This window comes from Convolutriloba macropyga, chromosome 2, assembly GCF_964194025.1.
Source record: "Convolutriloba macropyga chromosome 2, txConMacr16.3, whole genome shotgun sequence".
Lineage (NCBI taxonomy): Eukaryota > Metazoa > Xenacoelomorpha > Acoela > Convolutidae > Convolutriloba > Convolutriloba macropyga.
Genome location: NC_134469.1, coordinates 43,395,875 through 43,418,552, shown reverse-complemented (window position 1 = coordinate 43,418,552; position 22,678 = coordinate 43,395,875). Strand labels below are relative to the sequence as shown.

At 35.3% G+C, this 22,678-nt stretch overlaps 1 protein-coding gene across 1 annotated transcript; it reads left to right on the top strand.

Annotated features, from left to right (window-relative positions):
* The first annotated feature begins 645 nt into the window (after nucleotides 1–645).
* LOC142335289 (protein-tyrosine sulfotransferase 1-like) lies at nucleotides 646–22,161 on the top strand. The gene is made up of 4 exons (XM_075383729.1): nucleotides 646–741; nucleotides 11,929–12,151; nucleotides 12,970–13,207; nucleotides 21,464–22,161. The coding sequence occupies exons 1-4, from the start codon at nucleotides 667–669 to the stop codon at nucleotides 21,984–21,986; spliced, it is 1,059 nt and encodes a 352-aa protein (XP_075239844.1). The 5' UTR covers nucleotides 646–666; the 3' UTR covers nucleotides 21,987–22,161.
* Nucleotides 22,162–22,678: the final 517 nt, after the last annotated feature.

Here is a 22,678-nt window from a genome sequence, read left to right as displayed (position 1 = left end):
TTCCCAGATAATTTGTTATCTCAGTTTGTTGTTTCTATTTGAATAGTATAATTGAATTATTAGTTCATCAGTTAATAGTTTACTTCGAGTCGATTCCGGAGAGTTCGGGTTGTATTTTTTTTACTTCGTTGTCATGATTTTTGTTTCAAACAGATGACGTCAAAATCACTTAAAATATGCTTGTTGTGAATTTATTTATGCAATCTCAACTGAATTGCGTGCATGACGTGAGTTTCACTACTCGTGGAGAGTTTTTTGTTCCTTCGAGTGATTTTGTTTTTTGTCACTTGTGACTTACCTCACTCTCAAAAATGACTTCATCACTCTGAAATTGGCTTTTCTTTACTTTAATTCAAAGAGATGAGGTCAAGTGAGTGCAGGTCACTCTATTTGAAGGGTATTTAAGGGCAGCTAATGAAGCAATAATTAAACAGATTCTTAATCAAAATATAATCTCTCAGCATTTAATAAAGAGAAGTTTTTTGTTCTGGTTCTTATACTCCCTTTTTGAGACCGGAGATCTTCAAAGCTGCTGCGGGTACTCTCAGATAATCTGTCAACTATGTTATTTTCTAGTTAAAATAATCGAACGGATAGAGGAAACGTTAAGTCTTAAATAGCGGAAACGTTAAGTCTTAAATGAAAATAACAAAATGTTTGTTTTAGATGGTTTCAGCGAGGCGTCGACAAGCAACTGAAATTGAGAAGGCAAGACTACAGGAGGCAGGCATCTCTCAATCGGTACTGTTACTAAAACCTTACAGCTCTCTTGCAGATCCATCCGTATATTTCAAATTAAACTACCCACCCAATTTCTTCTTCTCACGCGAAAGAAATTTGTCCAAACTCAGGTCCCACCAGGCCAAAAGGTCCGTTATGTCAAGATCTAAATAAAGGGGGCACTTTTGAACGCCGAATAATGTGCGCGATAGGCACTTTCTGTCTTCCAACGATCTAGACATACCGAATTTTCATCTATTTCATAAGTTAGAGTAAGCATCATCTATCTGCCAAAATTTGCATTAATTTTAATTGAAGTTTATAGCAATTAAATTACTCATTTTGGCTTCCGTTTGATCCAGTTTTTTTCATTGCTCTCAAACGAAGAAAAGAAAGCAGCAATTATTAATTGCTCTCATGCTGTAAAACAAGATTTGTAGCAATTATATTAGTCATCTCACAACCCTACACCCCCTCCCCCAATCGCTTCACCCCCATCGCTTAATCCGGCTTTCCGCTCACCCCTTCCCAATGCCCCAATGCTAGCATCACTAAGCTGCAGCAGGCTACTACCGAAGTCAACCACTCGCCGGTCGTTAGTGATTCGCCCAACGTTAGTCGGTTATGTTTGTACAAATGACTTTTAGTCTGACTTTTTGGCTGACCAATTGGTTTCTTGGACGGATGATATCGTAAAGTCGGAGGGCAATAAATTACCATGAAGTTATCTTGGAGTTTTAGTTGTCTTTAACATCCTTGGTAACCAAAATTGATGGATCTTTATGGATCTTTATGAACTAGGGAAATTATTAAAGTCCTGAATTAGGGATCATGGATATTTTTCTGAGAGAATGAAATGGCTCTGAAGATATTTTATATCACAAATTTTAGCAAGAATTTAATAAAATTTGAAATTGTTTTTTAAAATTTTTGAATGTTTTTTTTTCAGTTCGAATTATTGAAACTTTTGCTTCGAAATTTGCACAATTTTTTTTAATGATTTAATTACTAACAAGACTAGAAGACTAGTAGTTGCAGAGTCGAATGTCATCATGAAAAACTTTCTCAGCTTTCTCTTTCACTCTCTCTCTCTCTCTCTCTCTCTCTCTCTCTCTGTTGGTTGGGGTTTCTTTCCTTCTCTTTTTCGTTTACGTTTTATCCCTCACACACTCTATCTCTCCCTCCCTCTCTCTTTCTTTAGCTCTTTTGTTGATGCCGCACGTCAGCTGATGTCAGCGTATGTCGCGTGATGTCTTCATCTATTACCCTCATCTCACGCCTCTTCAATTGAGCTAAAGCTAGCCTCAGTAAACCGTGGCTAGCTACTGACGAAGCCAACCACGCCGGTCGTTTGAAGCAACTTGCCCGATGTTTTAATTACATTATTCCTGTGGTCTTTGTTATGAAATTTTTCGCTTGACCGATTTTTTGTCTGACTCTTTTAACTTTTTGTTATCAAAATTGGGATGAACAGTTGAAAAGCGGAGGGAATTAGGTCTCTAGGCAGGGATCCTAATGCCTTACAACTTTTTAGTCTATGAGTAAGTGATTCAACCAAACTGTTTTGAGGAGATAAACTCATGTTGCCAAGGATGGTTCTTAGTCGTAAGAGTTCTCATCCCTGGTCTAGCCCGCTCCCAAACCAACCCACCATATGAACCCCCCTTGAGACCCAGATGACCTTCCCCTTTATGATAGCATCCTTCGACCGCAGCTGGCTACGACCGAAGCCAACCGCTCGCCGGTCGTTTGAGAAGAATTTGCCCGATGTAAGTCGGTTACGTTTTTTAGTTTTACATTTATCCTCTGATGCTCTGTTTGAAGCAATTTCGTGAACAATTGCCCATCTAAAATAATATGCTCAATACTTTGTGATAAGAATGAGGAACAAGGACGACTCTTTGTTAGTCATTATTGTTTTTTTGCCTTTCTTTTTTGCCTTCCCTCATCCGTTGTGTTGCTAATTATTGCCTATTTGTGAGAATAAGAAGTTTCTAAGACCAATTTTGTGAAATTCGCATCTTGTAGATAATTTTGCTAAAACAGTATCGTTTTTTCTTTTTTCTTCTCAACTTCTCTCAAACGAAAAACCAACTTTATAGCAATTAAATTGGTCTCGCGGGTCCTTGTCCTGCAATTCTTGTTTTTTCTAGTTACAGTTTTTGTCTGAGCATATGATTTTTCTTAGCAAAAACGGAGTAAACAGGCAGCCCTGCCCACTTGCACCCCTGTCCACTTCATTCTACGCATGAACCCTCACGCTATAACCCCACCAATTGCCATCCACCCCAACACCGCCCACCATTGAGTTTAAGCCAACTCCCAAGCCGCAACTATTGACATACGAAGCCGACCGTTCGCTAGTCAGCTTCGTCTGAGAGCAATTCGCCTAACAAATTGAGACCAATTTCTCTAACCAAAAGTAGGATTGGTTTTCATTTTTTGTTCAATTTTTTTTGTTTTCTGAGAGCTTTTTGTTTCTAACGTGACAAGTATTTGATTGAGTGGAAACAGTCATGGGAATCATTTTTACAAAATTTCCTGAAAGACTCAATAATGGAGATAATTGTTGAAAAAAAACTGTTTATGATTTTCAGTTTTTGCTCTTTCTTTTAATTTTTCAATCGCTGCAGCTTTTCAAAATCTATTGTTTAAGCACTCTTTAATTTACATTTCAAAGGCTTTCATTTTATTGGTACCCTGTTCTTTCAGAGAAATGTTCACACATTCTTCGACTCATTTATGTAAATTAAACGCCACTTTTCGAAAAGTAAATTAAATCACCTTGAAGTAGTAAAGGTGCAAAAAATTGATTAGATAAAGAGCCTGAAGTTTTTGCAAAATACTTTAGATGCGAGAATTTACTAAAAACTGGAAATTTTAACGCCTTAAAGGTGAGAATTTAGAGCTCGAAAAATTAATGCTCAAACAAATATCCCATTTTTGAGAGAGAGAGAGAGAGCGAGAGAGTTTTTTCACTTGATGCAATTGATATATTTGACTTCTGCTTCAATTTGACCTATATATCGTATGATTTTTTCCCCATAAACGCTACTGTTGGTGAATTGTTGAATTCTGTCCTTAATTTTTGATCTTTTTGTTTTCTTGTCAATTGGTGTCATTAATGACTTATCGGTTTTCTAATCGCGCATAAAAAAAACGTTTAATGAAGCGTCCAAATTTTAAAAAATTTCCCCACTCTTTATTGATCCTGCTGTTTCCATGTACTTGATATAATCAATGACAACCCCCGTCGACTTAGACAAGGCTTAATTGAAGTATATGTGTTGCCCATTGTGTAGTTTGTGGTATTTGTGACTGATTTGTGACTTTGTGGTTGTTTGAGTTTTACCCGCATTTCCTATTGCCCCTTTTGGATTTTTATTGCGTAGTTTTGTGCAAGACAGGTCTTTTGCTTTTTTTAGCAAGACATTAAAGTGAGAAACTTCAATAAGTCGTTCAAGTTTTAAAAAATTTTTGGTCATAGCTAATGGTTTGTATGACTTACTTGCTCTGTGCTTCAATAGAACATATTGGTGAACAGAAATGACAGTAATGGGTATGCATAATTGAATCAAATTTGGCCTTCAGGGTAAAAGCTTCAAGTGTTTTAGCAATGATTATGTTTTTGTTAAGTTTGTTTGATTTTTGTTTCTCAACTTTTGATATGTTTTTATATTGGCTGGTTTTGTTCAACTGTTCTTCTGGTCACGTGCAATAACTTTATGTTGTACCTTTGTTTCTTTTGAATTTTAATTTAGGATTTGTCCTCCTAAGTTTTTTTAAAGATGTATGCACACCTTTTTCCATGATTTTGTTCTTTCAAAACGGGATACCTAGGTAAAGCTCGGCGGGCATCAATTTGATGTAGAGGCCTTTAGTCGTGTCTATTAGACCTTCAAGTTCTTAGAGTATTGAACTACGTGGACGGCCATCAAGGCTAAAAGGTCATTTTTAGGAGTTTTTTGAGCCCAAAATTTTGCAATTTTTTTTAAGTTTTTGTTTTGTCATTTTTTGAAATTTTCTTGTTGAACCAGTTTGAAATTGAGGCTTGTAAAAGTTGATACAGAATTTTTACAAGTTTTGAAAAATTTTTATGACCATTTTAGGAGTTATATGCTATATCCAAACATATACACGCAAAATTATACTGATTTTTACATTTTTTTTCAAGTTTTCTGAAATTTTTAAAAGTTTTTCTTTGAATTTTTTTAGCCCTAGGTGTCATCGAACATCCTCTGGGGTTTGCTAATAAGTTACTGCATAGTTTCTGGTGGCAATGGAATGTTTTTCAACAATTTAACATCGCGAACTGTTTCAATTTTTTTAACTTTCAATGTTTTTCAAATTCTTTAACATTCGTTGTTATTATTTAAGTTTTTCCAGCCCAAGGTGCCAGGAAACCTCCTATAGGCTTTGATAATATAGCACTGAAAAATTTTATTGGCCATAGATTTTTCTTTAACATTTTAATATCAAAAATTTCAGCATTTTTTAAATAAAACCTGCAGTTTTTTCAAGTTTTTTGAAAACTGTTGTGATTTTTTAGCTTTCTCCAGTCTCAAAGGCCAAGTGAACCCCTCTATGGTTTTAAATAGGTTACTGCAAAACTCCTAGATGTAATGAATTGATTAACAATATTTTAATAACCCAAATTTTAGCAAATAATGGAAATTTTTAACTTTTTTTCAAATATTCAAAAAATTATCATCTTGATATTGTTAAAACTGGCAATTGTTTTTATTGTCATATCCCGAGTTTAGCTACTTTTACTGGCAAACGAAATTTTTTTAGGTTGGCAGATGGATTTAAAGACAGAACTCCAGAGACAGAAAAAGGTTCTGAACATTTTTTTGCGAAAATTAGAATCTTTCTGTAAATTTTACAAATAGTATTATGAATTTTATCATTTTTAGCCTTCAGGGGAAAGGCTTCAAGAGTTTTAGCAAAGGTTACTCTTTTGTTTAGTTTGCTTGATTTTTTTTAGTTTCACATCTTTTGAGATTGCTTTTGGGCTGAGATTTTTCAATGATGTGCTGTTCAGGTAAATTAGTTCTCAGTTTACTAATCAATTCCTTTAATTGTATTTCGGGACTCGTCCTGCTATGTTTCTTAATGATGTGCTGTTCAGGTAAATTAGTTTTCAGTTTACTAATCAATTCCTTTAATTGTATTTCGGGACTCGTCCTGCTATGTTTCTTAATTTGGCTTCACCTTTTGATCACGTTTTTTGCGTTACATAAGTCACGATTTTGTCGCTTGACTTCTTACTTTGATTGTTTCAACTGAATAGGTTTTGAATTCTTTTAGGCATTGAATTACGAAATGTAGTGAATACGGTCAAAACAGAAGAGCAAAATCAAAAGATCAAAAGAAACGGGATAGGCCTATAAAGGGTTCAGTTTAAAAGCTGAATTAATTTTAACTTTAGAATCTAACCAAATATTCAGAATTTGCACACGAAATAAACAAAAATTGGCCTATAGAAAAGTTCGGTCGATTTTTATATCTTGTTTTTTTTTCTTTTTATTTGCAATCCGTGCGTCAAGAGGGTCAACAGCGGCTATTTTCTGGCAACTTGCCGGTTATGTTTGTCTTGGCACTTAGTCTCATTAACTACAGGTTCAAGAGTAAGTAAAACTATTGAATGTAGAAAGTTGAAATCTTTTGATTTTTGAGTTAATAACCGTCCTCATTTTCTCACGCTGCTAACATTCAAGCGCTAGTTTTCTCTACTTCAAACAAAAATATGTTTTGCTTTACGTTTTTTTTACAGTTTTGCTCAACTTTTTACCTAAAATTGTCTTTCATTTTTCTAGATTAATTTAATTCTTTGCTCATTCTCTTGAAAATTGACTTAAAAAGCAGTTGGCTAGAAAAGCAGGCGAAAATGAAAAGATTCAGTATCGAAAGATGCAAAATATGATCGGGATAAAGCAATAAAGATCATTTTTGGGGCCCTACAATTGAAGGCTGTTCTAATTAGTGTATTTCCATCTTCAATATCCAGGGCAATTTTCTCTTTAGGAATCAGGTGTATGTTTAACCTCAATTTCCAGCAAAAGAGCGATAGTTCTGTTCATTTCAGACAGCTGCACCGATCAACTCCTGTTTAAGACCCAGCGCTTAAATAACTTTTTTAATTCCTCCAGTGTTTTCCAGCAATAGGTTATGGGAATCACTGGAGGCCATTTTTGAGCAATCTGACGGGTGTGTCTTGTAATTTTTCAATTGCTCTCGTAGAGAAGCAATTGTTGTAAACGTGTGTGTCTTTTTTATGCAAAACTTTTGCTTGACGGTTTTGACTTTTGGAGTGATTTTTACGCCATTGATTTTTTTGCGTTTCGCGGGATCTAAAATTCTCTCTCAATCACAATTTCAAGCAGCTCAACTCAATTGGCGGCAATTTAATACTAAAAGTCAACTGAAAAGTCCGCCGAAACTGGTGCCATTTTTCAGTTTAAATTTTAATTGTGGTATATGTTAACCTCTAATGTGGTTATTTGAAGAGCACTATTGGACTTCTTAGTGCCATTTAGCCCCCCCCCCGCAATTGAAGCAAGCTGTTATTGATAGAGCTCCCACTAGTCGTTCGAGAGCAATTCTTCCGACGTTTAGTCGGTTATATTTGAATTTTTGAGTTTAGTTCCCTACTTTTGTTCATTTTTGTATCATCTAGTCCAACTTATGATATTCAATTATTCTCAATGATGACAAATCTTGTTTGTCTTCTCTTGTGGCAAAATTCTTTTTTGTTTTATTTCTTAAGCTAATGGGTGTATTGACTTGGATACCATCGTTTTGAAATTTCTTGGAGATTTTCTGAATCTGAACTTCCGGTGTTGTAATTTCTGTCTCCTTGTCTGCCTCTAGATTTATTATTGATTTTATATGCTGTTTCAGCGTTGAATGTTTTGATGCCGTCGAACACGTGAACATGCGAATGTGTTTTTAATCGTTTTTGATTTTTTAAAAAAATTTCCACATTTGGCCAGATTTCTGATTTTTGTGGTTTTTCTCTGTTTTTGTCTGTTTGTATTCTGTTTTTTTACTTTGTTTCTCATTGGTTCCTTTTAACCAAAAATTTTTCACCTGGTTTGTTGTTTCTTTTGAAGGTCCGTGAAGCTGATGATTAATTGTTTTCAAACAAAATTTGTATCATTTATATTAGTCCTGTGGTCTTTTTATGAGATTTGTTAATTGACCGATTTTCTGTCTGACCCATTTATCGTCTCGTCTTCCATAAGGGGATAGACAGGTAACGCTGAGGGCATTAAGTTCTCTTAGAGTTTAGAACATAACCGGTTTCTAAGAATGCGACTCACCAAACTGTTTTGAGGAGATCATTTTATAATGCAGAGGATGGTTCTTAGTCTTGAAATTTTGACCGCCCAGTCACGCCCCACCCCAAAAAGCTGGACCCTTCCCCCTAGTCCACTAATCCCTACGCCCACAATGCAGGCGTCTATGCCCAGCTGGGTACTACCGACGTCAACTGCTCGCCGGTCGTTTGAGGGCAATTATCCCGACGTTAGTTGATTATGTTTTGTTGATCTTGTTTTTGTTAGTTTTGATAATTTTTAATATTGTTGTTGTTGCTGTTGTTGTTACTGTTGTTTTAGTTGTTGTTGTTGTCGTTGTCGTTGTTTTCGTTGTTGGTATCGATGGTTTTCCTACATAGTTGCTTCTCACAAAGTTCTTTTTTCTATTGATTAATTTCATGTATAATGAGTCTTATGCATTAAAACAAATTTTGTATAATTATCGTTGGTTGGGATTTTAGTTGAGTCAATTCTTTGGATTTTATTTCAGAAGTTGTTTTCCTTCTATGTTTTTTCAATTTTTTGCGTCTTTCTTTATTACACATGTCTTCATTTGTCACGTTTGACTTCTGATGGACACCAATCACTGTTTCAAATGAATGGAACCCAGAAATCATTCAGCAAACGTAAGCAAAAACGTTCAATCTCAAAATAGAAAACATAGCAGGACAGGTCCTGAAATACAGTTCAAGGAATGGAAAGCAATTTTAAGAACTACTGTATCTGACCAGCAGATCAATTGACGGATTCCAGTTAAAGAGACAAAATGTCGCAAAAATTTAGATAAACTAAACTAATCAAACAAACTGAAGAAAAATATAAACATTGCCCAAAGACTTGAAGCTTTTAATCGGAATGTCAATTGTGATCAATATAAAAACACCCATTAAACCACGCACTGAAAGGGGTTTACTGGCCAATAATGATGGAAAAATTGAAGAAATGACAAATACTTAACGAGTTGGAAAAAGCAATCTTTCTAAATTCTGCAATATTAAAATTTTCAAAAACACATTGTTTCTTTCGTCCAATAAACCATCTATAAGACTTACAAGAATTAAAGGCTGACAAAATCCCTTAAAGATTGATAAAATCAGAAAATTACAAAAAATATTTTGCAAAAAATGAAAGCGATTTTTTTTGAATCTTCAAAATCATTTCATTGAATTTGCAAACTATCCAATGATCACATTTCAAGTCGAAATAAAGCTTCACTGGCCGATAAAAATCAATAAACTTGAAACAAGACAAAAATTTTCTGAAATCAAAATAAAAATATAAATTTATTCAATTCCAGAAAAATTAAATTGCAGAAATTCATTACAATAAAAAATTGAAAACCATTGAGTTGCCAGATTCGATGCAACTATGCATTTACCTATTTATAAATCCTAGAGGACGTTACCGATGTTCCTAGAGCTAAAACAAAAATTGTTAAACTTTGTGATATTAAAATGTTTCAAATCATTCCGTTGCCACGAAGAAATTAACATATTGTCAAACATTAGAGGAGGTTCAATAGCTCCTGGGAGGCTCAAAAAATAACAAAAAATTTAAAAAATGAAAAAAATGCAAGTATTATTTTGCGAGTTTATGTTTTCAGTACTAAAAAATGGCTCAAAAGATTATCATAAAATGTAATAATGTCTTGCAGAGAACATTTATCACTTTGGCAAACGTCCATTTAAGAATGATCAAACAAAGAACTGGAATAACGATGACTAAACGTAAACAAAATCAATTTTTGGCTAAGAAACTCCTAAAAACAATCTTCCCAGCAGCTACACCACTCTAAGCAATAGAGGGACCACCAAAGCTTTCTATGGACCTAATATGATACCTAATGCCCCCTGGGCGTTAACTGCATATCTCGTTTTGAGAGATCAAATTCATGGAAAAATGTGTGAAAAGATCTTACAAAAAACGTGGTAGCAAAAGTCCTGAGTTACAGTCCAGAGCTTTGGATGACAAAGTTGAAAACTCTTCAGTTATTAAACAGAGGAATTTGATAGCAGACGCCAAACAAATTTTTTTTAAAATAGTTTGATAGTAATCAAAACAGAACTTGAAATTAAATGACCTGCCTGTTGAGTTAACGAGAATCGACTATCAAAATACACACAATGGGAAAAAACTAAAGCATAAAAAGACAATTCACAGTTATCTATTAGGCACAAACCACAAGCATTTGCAAAAACGTATGCCTGAGCCAAATAAAGGACAGAAACTCATTAAACCCAAAGAAACAATGCAAAATCACAATGAAGGTGCTAAAAATCTTAGAAAATGCTTTCGCAGACACAAGCTTCTCCAACACTGACATCTGTTCATTACCACAGATTTGAGCTTGAAAAAGGTTTGTTGCCCTCTTAAACGAAAAGAATTTGGAAAAGAAAAAATTTTAAAAAATCGAAAACAGCAAAAATTATTGAAAAGTTTGTATTGTTAATATCCACGAAAAGTTGTCTTGGTCATCCAGAACTTATTCACTTCCCCAACCCAAATTGATGCCTGAAAATTGATGTTCACAAAAAGTAAAAAAGTTTGAAGAGTTTTAAAAATTTCAAAAGCTTCAATTTAGGTAAAATTGTATGAAAATTGCAAGAATTAATGATGTCCAGATCCTCAAAATCCTTTCTTTATTAATAAAATCAACCTTTTTAACTCGCTTACGAGCCTTAGAAAAGTTTTTTTGCCCATAGCATTGAAAACAAGGGAAAATGACAAAATTTTTCAGAAAACATGAAAAAATTAATGAAAACTGCTTTCACTCTAAATCTAAAGTAGGCATGCATGAACAACAAAGCGAAACCAATTGAAAACAATTGAGAATAATAGGACATTTTACATAGCTTAATAGAAATGTAAACTACGACAGACCTAGAATAACCAAATTAAGAAAAAATTATAGCAAATTTAAAAACAAGGAACAATTGCTGAGCTCAGGGCTCAAGAATAGCAAAAGATAGCTGACTTTATCAGCTTGAATTTTGATTTTCCCAGCAACTTCACCGCATTAAGCACCTTAAAGACCGCCTAAAACCAGCTAAGGGCATATCTAATGCAAATTAACGCCCATCAAGTTTTTCCCATTTTTTTTTACGTTTCAAAAGTTATGAAAACATCTTACAAAAAAGAATGACAAATACAATTCATTTTAATTGAACTGTAAAAAAAGACAGATCACCAATACAATCCGAATTCTTTGAATTGTAAGAAAAGATTAACCAGTAGCACTCGGGCACTAAGATTTAATGTTTGAAGACTTAGTGCAATAAGTTGTGATAGCACTTTGGAGTATAGTACTAAATTGCAATAGTGTTAAGAGTGTTCTCGAAATGAAAGGCTGCAATAACCATATCGGATCTAATAAAGTTGCGGACCAAATAAGAACACTTTTTGACACGTAGAAAAAAATATGTTGTCAATTTTTCTCTTCCTTTTCCTCTGTCTGTTTCATGACCAAGGTCAGTCGGTGGACTCAACGGCGGATATTTCCCGGCAATCTGCCGGTTTTGTTTCCTGTGTTAGCTCCAGGGTCTTCAGTTTGTGGTTGTTTATGCAACATTTCAAGCAGGACCGTTAATAATGACCTTAATCACGCTTGAATTCTTGAGTTTTGCGCGATATAGTTTGTGCCTTCGCACAAACTTTTAGGCAGGCGAACTCAAATATGCCGCTACTAATGGAAAAATCTATATTTTGCTAGTGGTCAGGAAAACTTTTTAGAAATTTTTAGAAGGACTAATTGCTCTGAAACGACTGAGGAGTATTTCTATTAGTGTAGTCTGCTTCACTAGTGGGTTGGGAATAAGAATTTCAGTTAATTCTGTGAATTTTTGTATGCGCTTTTCAGCGGGTAATTCGGCAACAGATGTATATTTAGATGTTAGACGATGCTACCCGTCAGTATATACTATCAATATTGGTGCGTGAGAACAGTACCCTGAATGAGAAAGAGGACTTGCAGATGTTGTGTGACAAGGATCCCTTCAATCTCCTTGGCATGACTCCTCTTCTCCGAATGTTCCCCTCCTCCAAGTTCATCCTTATGATCAGAGATGGCAGAGCTGTCGTCCACTCTCTCATCACTCGCAGAGTCACTATAGGTAAGTGCTTACGTGATCTCTGATCAGATACAGGCAATTAACTCTGGTCAGACACAAGCTAATACAGACGACCGAACTCGAGTCAGACACAAGCGAACTCTGATCACAGAAAAGGCACGAGGGATCTAGTTCAACATAGATCAGACTACAGACTGGTACCTGCGCTTGCCATATTTAATAGTTTCTTCATCAGCAAACCTATAGTTGAAACTGTAACAGTTACAAGCCACCACCGTATCGCCAGCTGCCATTAGAACATATACTTAGAGCTAAAAAGGCTAAGATTCCCAAAACCATAATCTGACTTTTTAGCTGTTGCGCCGTAGCTCTATTAATTTGGCAATCGGTTGGGCCTATATAAAAGCTGATGGTTGTTACACTACCGGTTCCGAGCTTGGAACGAAAAATGAAGTGGGGAAGTCTCAAAAATTTGCGGACAAAACTCAAGTGTCAATATTTCGATTGATAGTCAGTAATAATTAGTTTTTTTCAGACCTATGCATGACTACTGCATTTGAACTAATTTTCTTGTAAGATTTGAGGGCGGGATCTTCAGCTGATGGGATAAGTTTTTCCAAACCGTTCAACAGTTGCTTCTGCAGGTGTTGCAGCCACAGGAGAGTTGCCATGTGCACCTGTTTGTTGCTGAGTTTCTACATACGTTCAGGAACGTCGTTTTTGAGACCTATCAATTTTCCAAAGTTTCTCTGCTTTTCGAATCAATTTGCAATGCGACAGTTTCGGAAAATGAACTTTTTCCCTCATTTTTGTCCGAGTTTTGTGTAGCTTGAAGAGTATGTATGGGTGATATTTATTAGGAGGGTGGAACCTGGACAGCTACACGGACACTCTCACCAAGTGGAGCCAGACTGTTCGCAAATTCATAGAAGAGTGTGACAAGCAACCCCTTGGCACTTGTATGAAGGTGTTTTACGAGCAGCTGGTGCTACAGCCAAACAAAACCACACGTGCCATTGCCCAATTCCTCAACGTACCCTGGAATGAGGTCATGCTTCATCACCAAGACGCCGTCGGCAAAAGCATATCAGTGTCAAAGTAAATGTCGCCTTGTTTTTTCTTAAAGTGTCTGCTATCTTCATACGCTTCCAGAGGTTCTACTTCCCGGGTTGACCACCATAAAAGAAACTTACCAATGCTAAAACGCCATATATGAATATTGTGGAAACTTACTAGGCATACAAAGCTCATAAAATTTTTTGAGTTTGGCTAATAAACAGGGCCACCTTCAGTTCCAAAACAACGTTTTTGCCCATGAAATGCCGCATTTTTGTCCTTAATTTTATGGTTCTTTACTTACCAAATAAAGATGCCACATTCATGGCTCGATCATAAACTTGGTACAACTAAAATTTAAAACAGGGATCGCAATGGTCAAGGGGATCGAAACGGGATCCTGAGATCTGATATTGAGACATGGGTGTCAAATCAATCAAAGTGAAAAGAACTCATTTTACCCCCAATTTGTTTAACACCCATGTTTAAAAATCACATCCCAAACCCTGACCTATACAATACCTTGTTTTGAATTTTAGTTGCATCAAAATTAGGAGTTACAATCCGGGTCAAACGAAAGATGCGGGAAATATTAGGGGTTGAAGATGAGACTAATAGAGGCGAAAGGGTGGGCGAAAAAGACACTAGACAAATGTAAAATAGCGTGTAAAAATGGAAAGAGCCCGAATTGAAGTTTCTTTTATTCCATACAAGGGTCTTATAAGACCTCATACTTGATTTCTTAGTAAGATCCTAGTATGGAAACGAAGAAATCATATCCGATCCCTTTATGATTACCAAGAAATCACATCTCTGTTTCATTGCATTTACGTTTTTTATAGATGAAGATCACTTAGGTGATTCACCCGGAATCACTATGAGATCCACCAGAATACCCTGCTCTTTAATTTTTTTTGTAAGGTTGGGTGCTAAATGGGAGAGTAATTCTATCTATATGACTAAACTTTTGATATCCTCTGAAGCCAGTTTATACCTATAAAAACTCATTTATAGGAAACATGAAAAAAAATTGCATGTAAGTTATTGAAGTGATTGTTATAGCCCAACCGAAATAGAGACACCATTCAATGCTTCCCGTGTCATTGATGACCTTGTATAATTTCCAAAAATTTTCAAAACTTTTACTGAGAAGGAGCACTATACATTTTTTGACTTTCAGTTTCTTTGTGATTCCTGTATGACATCAAAGAAATCATATATGATCATTTCACTAGAAATTGAAGCACTGAAGGAGGCTATTCATTGAAATTCAAGCACAATTGACTGAAAAAATGTTAATTACTCTCAAACGAAGTTTGCAGCAGTTATATGAGTCCTGTTGGTCATTTTATGCGATTTTTTTTGCTTGACCAATTTTCATCTGACCCATTTGACTTTTCATCCTTAAAATCGGGATAAACACTTAGCGCCCAGAGAGCATTAAGTCTCATTAGAGGCCCTTAGTTGCGTTTTTCGAGGTTTTTCAGACCTAGGTGTAACGGGACATCGTCTAGGGTTTGATAATAGATTACTACATAGATTCTAGTTGTAATAGAATGGCTTTCAATATTTTAAGATAACGAATTTTAGCATTCTTTTAAAAAAACTTGCATTTTTAAAGATTTTTTGACCTTTATTGTCATTATTCAAGTTGTTTCAGATCCAAGGGGCAGAAAAAATCAATAAGGGTTGGATATTAAATTACTGCAAAATCTTTATTTGCCATGGAATAGGTTTCAAGTTTTTAATATCATAAGATTTAGTAACTTTATGATAAAACTTGCACTTTTTTCAAGTTTTTTGATTTTTTGACGTTTTTAGGTTTTTCATGCCCAAGAGCCTAGGAACCTCCTCTATGGTTTGATAAAAGGTTACTGCATAGTTTATAGGAGTAGTTTCTTCAAGATTTTAAAATAACGAAATTTAGCATTGTTTTGCCAAAACTTCCGTTAGGGCTCATTAAACTTCCGTTAGGGTTTAATAATGAGTAACTGAAAAACTTCTGCTGGCCATGGATTAGTTTTCAACTTCTTAATACCACAAATTTTAGCAATTTTTTGAAAAACATGCAGTTTTTTCCAAATTTCTTGAAATTGTTTTTCTTTTTTTAGATTTCTAGAGATTGAAGCGCGAAGAAAACTTCTCTAGGGTTTGATAATGGTTTACTGCATTGTTTTTAGGTGTAGTGGAATGTTTTTAGAGATTTTAATTTAAATTTGAGCAATGGCACCTGGGCTCAGGGACTAGGAACTTCTTCTAGGGTTTTTTAATAAGCTGCCGCTTAGTTTCTAGACTACGGTGGACAAAATTATGAATACTGGATGTTGGTTTTAGAGATATTAATATCACAAATTTTAGCAGAATTTTTTTTTTAATTGTTAAAACTTTTGAATAGTTTCCCCTTTTGTGGGTTTAACGATCATTACTGGCCAACGAAACCTTTAAAACTTGCAGATGGGCAATATGACAGAACCACAGGGAAAAAGCCTTTGTGAACTTTTTTCCACTGCGATATCTGGAAACTTTTTAAAAAGTTTTCTATTTTTTTCACTGCGAAATCTGGAAACTTTACTTTTAAATTATGCACTTTTCAATTTGTAGGAATTAACTACTGACAAGGCTAGAACACTAGAAGTTAAGGTTTTGCCGATTCAAATCTCATTGTGGAAAATTATCCCAGCTTCCCCACTCTCTCTCTCTCTCTATCGGTTGGGGTTTCTTTCCTTTTCTTTATCGACCACGTTTTGTCGCCTACCCTCTATCTCTCTCTCTCTCTCTCTCTCTCTCTCTCTTTCCCATTACCTCTTTTGTTGATGCCGCACTTCAACTGCTCCTGTCATGTGGCGTGATGTCATCTCTTACCCCTACCTTGCTCCCCTTCAATGAAGCTAAAGCTAGCCTCTCTAAACCGTAGCTAGATAACGACGAAGCCAACCGCTCTCCGCTCGTTTGAGAGCAACGTTAGTGGGTTATGTTTTTTTCAACGCTCTACCATTTAATTTTCAACTTTTTATTAATTAGATCTTTTTTGAAGTTAGACAATATGATATTTACAATTCCAATAGAGATAGGTACTTTTTAATACATTTTTCTTAAGATTCTCCAAAAAATAAATATTGAATATGAATCAACAAACAGTCGTCGATTTATAAGAAGATTTAAGCATTGCAGCTTTTTGTGAAAATATTAATCGGTCGCAAACAAAAATTGAAGCAACTAAATTAGAACTATTGGTTCATTTATATACAATTCTTTGTTTGATTGATTTTTTGTCTGAGCATTTGATTTTTTGTTTTAGAAACAAGGCTGAACAGGTAAAACAGCCAAGGCATTATGTTGTTGAGCAGCTCTCTTAGCGTGTTACTAGGTATTCGAGCCTTGTCAGCGACAATAAACTCGAATTAACAAAACGGAAGACGGGAAATTTTATTCAACGATTACGAATCGAATAAGATTCGAGAAGCTTCAAATATGGCTTGTGAATATAACCTGCTGCCTCAATCTACTAATAAATCAGTTTTCGAAAAAATCAAATGAGCTTTCAGCGTTTAAACCAGATGATAAGCCTTTATGAGGACTTCTTTGTCAATGTTTACATGCATTTGCTAGGTGGCCTTTAGCCTTGCATACACTTCATGCAGCGTTGTCCATTTTTTAACAACTAGCTGCTGAATGTCCAGGATTGTTACATACAAAACACAATCTAGAGTTTTTGGAACTACTAGGCTGAGAAAAAGTCTTCCTAGGATGTGAATTGAATGAAGAGTGTATACCAAGTTGATGAGAAGCTTTCTTCGCTGACATGGCAACGTGCTGATCTTCCTCCACATAATCTCTCTGTCATATCTCTTCACGTTCGAAACTCTCCTGCTTCTGCACCACAAAAGCTCGTAACCTTTCAATACCATTGCATTCAACAGCGTCTCAGGAAGCTCCTCGTCAGCTTGATGCAAACGGGTAACCAGTTCTTGCGCTCTGATGAAATACTGCTGGATGGCTTTGTCCTGCCGAAACTCTAGTCCGGCCAACTGCCTCATCAGATTTGTGACCGTTGTTGTTGCGTCGCTTCTGAATCGTTGCTGGAGAAGTTGCCAGGCTTTCTGGCCATCTCTGAGACCCTTGCTGTTTTAACAGCCATTCTAATTGAGATTGAGGCTGCCGGCGTCTAGTGCCGCTGCCAGGTAGCACCAAATCTGCTGTTTATGGCTCTCGCCTTCTTGTACAGCTGTAGCCCTAGCTTGAGTATGCGCCTCGTGTTCTCGCGTTTGCGCATCATTGGCATCTTCCTTCAGTGGTGCTGGCCCGTCATGTAGCTCAACTGTGTCTGTGAGCGATTTGAGGAGACCCATGGTTTGTGCAAAAGCAGAGAAACGAGTGCTCCATGTTGGGTAGATCTCTATCAACCCACTAAATATCATCCACTTCAAACAATTGTTTAATGGTTCCATTATGAAGCTTAACTTTCAATTTTTTTGTCATAAATTCTGAGTTAGCTGTCATATACAAGGCAAATCTGAAATTTTAAATCTCAAAACTCTCGTCGATCTAGAAGAACTAAAACTGCCAAAACTGACACTACAATCTTAACCAAAACTCTATTGGCGTATCAACAGTCTGGTGGCTGGGCCCATAACCTGTTAGCATGATTAAGGACACTGTAGCGCAACAACCTCCATGAGGCAGAATGAGTTTTGGCAAGTTTGAGATTGAAATTGTTTAAGCTCACAAGATATTAGAGAGAACAAAATAAAATAATTTTAGGAGATTCAAAAGAGAAGAAAGGATTGAAGACTTTAACAAAAATCAGTCGAATATATAATCTGAAGTGTAATCAAAACGTTTACAATTGCCATTTGTTAAAAGGTTAATGAATAAAAATCTAGGCGATGATTTTAAGGCGTGTGAGTTTGTGTCATTTCATTATTACATGCAAAAATATAGTTCCCTTGAGATTGTTCACAAAGTTGCATTTACCATTCAATATTAGTAAATAATTATAATTATTATACAAACATACAGTTCAAAACTGATTCATATTCAATTTCCAAATTTTTAACTGAAGTTGTCGTTATATAACTGAAAAATTTGTTTTCTTTCTGAGTTTATAAATAAGTTAAGTTTCTAAGCTCTAAGATATTTTCTAAGTTCTTTTCTGTGCTCCAATAATTATAAACAAATTCAAACTGAAATGAACACTACAGCAGTGTTTTCAGTTGTCAGGAAATTTCCATTATTTTTAAAGCCATAACATTTTAAATTGAAAAAGAAAGGACACAGGTTTGAAACTTCTGAAAGGACAAAAAATTTGGTCAAGGGAAATACTAATTCGAATTGATATTACAACGTCGAAATTTTTTCTCCTCTTATATTCTCGTTTTTTAATTTGTGTTTAATTGCTCTTAAACGAAGTTTGTAGCACTTTTTTTAGTCCTGTTAGTCTTTTTTATATGATTATTCGCTCGACCAATTTTTCGTCTGACCCAATTGACTTTTCGTCCTAAAAACGGGATAATCAGGTAGCGTCCAGCGGGCATTAGGTTTAAAATAGTTTAGCCCAAAGTGTTTCAACTTTTCGTGTTTTTTCTTCATTTTTGTTAAACTATTTTAAATCACATGTTGATTAAAATTGAAAGACATAAATATTTTATATGATTTTTTGAGCTATATGTTCTGCTCTTAAAATGGTCATAAAAAATATTTGTTTTACAAAAGAGTCTAGTGATAGGACGTTTGTAATCGAGTGATCGGTCAAACAAAAATTTGTTACTCAACAAAACAATTGTAGCTGGACGAGCCCTGAATTACAATTCAACCAATTGAATTGGAATTTGGAGAACTCCAATGACTCAATCGACCAGCAAAATAATTGGATAACACAAAACGAACTAAAAATTAATTTTTTACTCAAATTGAAAAGGCTTGTTTTGTAGGTACTCTGGTTGTTAAGGTAACGAAAGCCAATAGCTATTATAAAAATATCCGAACAAAAAAAACAAACTGGCAGTTCACAGATGTTTTTCTGGACACAAACAACAAGCAGACGCAAAGACTGAAGGAAGTGAACTTTTTTGTAAACGCAAATTTTTTTAAATAAAATCTCTTAATATTATTAGTGTAATTGTGACCAGAAAAATTTTGTTTTAAGAAACGTTTCAATAACCTAGCAGCAAGGTAGGCTACTGACTATATGGCAGTTTTAACTAACAAGCGTTGAAAAATTGTAGTTAAAAAGAATAAAAAACAAAAATATGTTGCAATTAAATTTGAAATCAATTATTAGTTTATTTCATTCAAAGACATTAATTTCTTTGAAACAGGCAACTTCATGCTAAAAACTGCAAAAAGCAAATCTAACTACAGTTTGCAATAAAAAAGCGCTCTATGTACGTGCCAAACAGAGGGCAGAAACTGATCCAAACAGAGAAAAATTTTAAAATAAGAAAAAGGTGCTACAAAAGGTGTTTATATCCTCCAAATTTCATATGGATCCTCAAAACTTTTTAATTAACCCAAATTGAAGCGGAAAAATGGTTTCATTGTCCGCTTAAATAAACACTACGTGAAAATTGTTTAAAAGATCCAATAAAAAATAGCAGAAAATAAGGAAAAATTATATACAGGTTGCAAAAATTAATCATATCCAGATAGGCAAAATCATTGTTGTGTTGTTAAAAACAATCCAGTGACCCATTTTCAAGCCATAAAAGTTTTTGGGCTTATAAGTTTGAAAACAACTGAAAAAGGGGCGAAAATCTTCAAAAAAAACTTTAAAAATTTATCGGAAAAGGGTTTGACTCTGGTGTTAAAGTTGGCATAAAAAACAAATAAAAACCAAAAAATTGACTGAAATTGACTTTTCGCATAGCATATAAACTATGACTGACTTTTGAAACAACAAAATTCACAAATACTAAAGAGATTTGACAAAAACAAAAAACATTGCAAGATTTAGGGCCCAAAAACTGTGAAAACAGACTTTTTCATCTTGATTTTAGGCTTTACATCAGCTTCAGCACATTAAGCACCTAAAATGGTATCTAAAAGCAGCTGACGTCATCCAATGCATCTTAGTACTGGCCGATCTTTTGACCGTTTGTCCCTGTTTATCCCGTTTCAAAAGCTCAAAATTTGGGAAATTGGAGTGAAAACATCTTACAAGAGAAACTTAGCAGGACAAGTCCTGACACAATTCAAAGAATTTTTTGTTGACTCAACAGAACAACAAGACTTAGACTGAACTATGAATTGATTTGGAAAACCATATAGAAAAAAATCATATTATAAAAATCGAAAACAAAAACAGTAAACATCACTGTCAAAATGACGCATGTGAAAAAAAAACCACTGCCTAGAAAGCAAACTTAGTTCAAACACCATTTTTCCAATCTACATTAGATTTAGAGCGAAAAATTGCACTTTGCAAAACCACTGTCTTTTCGCTCCACTTCCTGTTTCAGTGTGACCGAAATCATCACTTCAATTTGACTTCAATAATATCATGAAAATGAGTTGAGATCTCGAGATTAGACAGCGCCCCAATACAACTCAAATTTTTTGAATTGTAAACGACAGAGCACAAAAATAATTTATATTCTTTGCATTGTAATAAACAGCCTGATAGTCATGTTTTCAACCCCCAAGAATTTTGGGGGTTTGAAACAATTGTATTATCGTATGTCACATGACTATAGTTCTTTTTTTTGCAGCTCTCAACAATCGCTGCATTCCCACATCGCTGCATAATAAAAATTTCAATTGAAATTTCTTATGTCAGTTTTGCAACATTTTTAAAAGAAAAAACTTGCAAAATTTTTCGAGTGAATGTGATTCTGCGCTACTAATACTTTGAGCTCAAAATCTCGAAAGTATTTTATGGCTTTGATTGCGCAAATAATCCTCATTGTCCTTTTAATGAGATCATTGAGTCCGCGTAGACGATGCAACGGCTTGGTGATCTTCAACCAAAATCATTGGTATTGGTAAATCTTAAAACAAAATTATTTTTTTCCACTTTAGAAATTGGCAATTACATCAATTGGCTACGGTGCCGTAGAAAACTTATTACGACCTTATACGGTGCCGTACAAAGTTTTGTAAGTTTTATACGGCAGCGTATAAGTCTTAGTATGTTTTCAAAGTTCCGTCTAAGGTGGGCAACCTGGGCATTCAGTACTGCTACTCTGACATTCAGCTCCGGTAAGGCTGCTAGACTGAAATTGCAAAACAATGGAAAGAACCGAAAGGATATCACCTGTATTCTTTTATTTTGGACCGACTAAATTTATTGATTGATTTTAGGCTGGAAAGGTCAACAGAACAAGTAGCCAAGCCAATCAACCTCCTAGGCCTAAACTCCTGGGTGGGTCACATTCCAGCGGGCATTCTAAACAACATCAAAATGTACGCCCCAATGCTAGAAACCCTAGGCTACGACTTGTCACCGGACCCCTCTTACGGCGAGCCAGACGAGATTGTCAAACAAAACATTAAAATTCTCGAAGAACACCCTGAGAAATTTGACATTGAAACGAAGAGGTTCGAAAAAGGCAAAATTGTCAAAGGTAAACAATTCGGGTTTGATAAGATGAAGAAACACCAGCTGAATAAAAATCCGGATGAAGAGGATGGAAACAAACACCCAGGTCTTTTGTTCGACCCAGTGGGTGCTGATGGCAACGCCCAGTACTTGAAGCCTCCCAACTTTGCCGCCCAGGGCTATGGTCCAGCTGAGACTAGGTTGAAGCAACGACAATGGGCCAGGGATCACCGGGAAGAATTGAACGCTCAATATGGACGTGTTGCTAATCCCTACAACTATTAATCCACTCTTCAATAATCATCATCAGTATCTTTATCATCAGCATTATGCTAACAAACCTCTCAATTCCTCTCTCTAATTGTACAGTTCTAACTAAATATTGTAAATTGGTCTATGTTTGTACTCTTAGTATTCCTTCCATTCCAATGTTATCGTTAATTTACTCTTTTAGCAATTATTAATTGCTCTAGAACTAGGTTTGAAGCAATTATTGTAAAAGTGTCTTTTTTATGCAAAACTTTCGCCTGACCGTTTTTGCACTTTTCCTCTTAAACATTCTTTGACTTCTTGAGTTTTCTCATTTTTGCAACTATAAAACAATTCTAAGCTAACCCCCCCTCCAAATTAAATTGAACCTGCCTGTCGTGTGAGAGCAATTCATCCGACGTTAGTCGGTTTATGCGTCTTTTCGCCTAAGTCGAATTGGAATCGTTATCTTGTAAGATCTTGCAAAATATAAACACTCGTCTTGCACGAATTTTGCAAAAAGAACCATCTGCTATTGGATAGGGCACCTGTGGGAAAGCAGTCATATTGGAAACATTTTTTCCATTCCACTTCTCGAATGATTTTTTGCAGGCTTCACTTTTCTGTTTTGTTCCGACCCCTCTTGAGAGGGGAGGAACTATATACTCAAATGGGTTTTTTTTGTTCAGTAAATTTTCGCCAATCGATATATTCATCGTAGAGAGTTG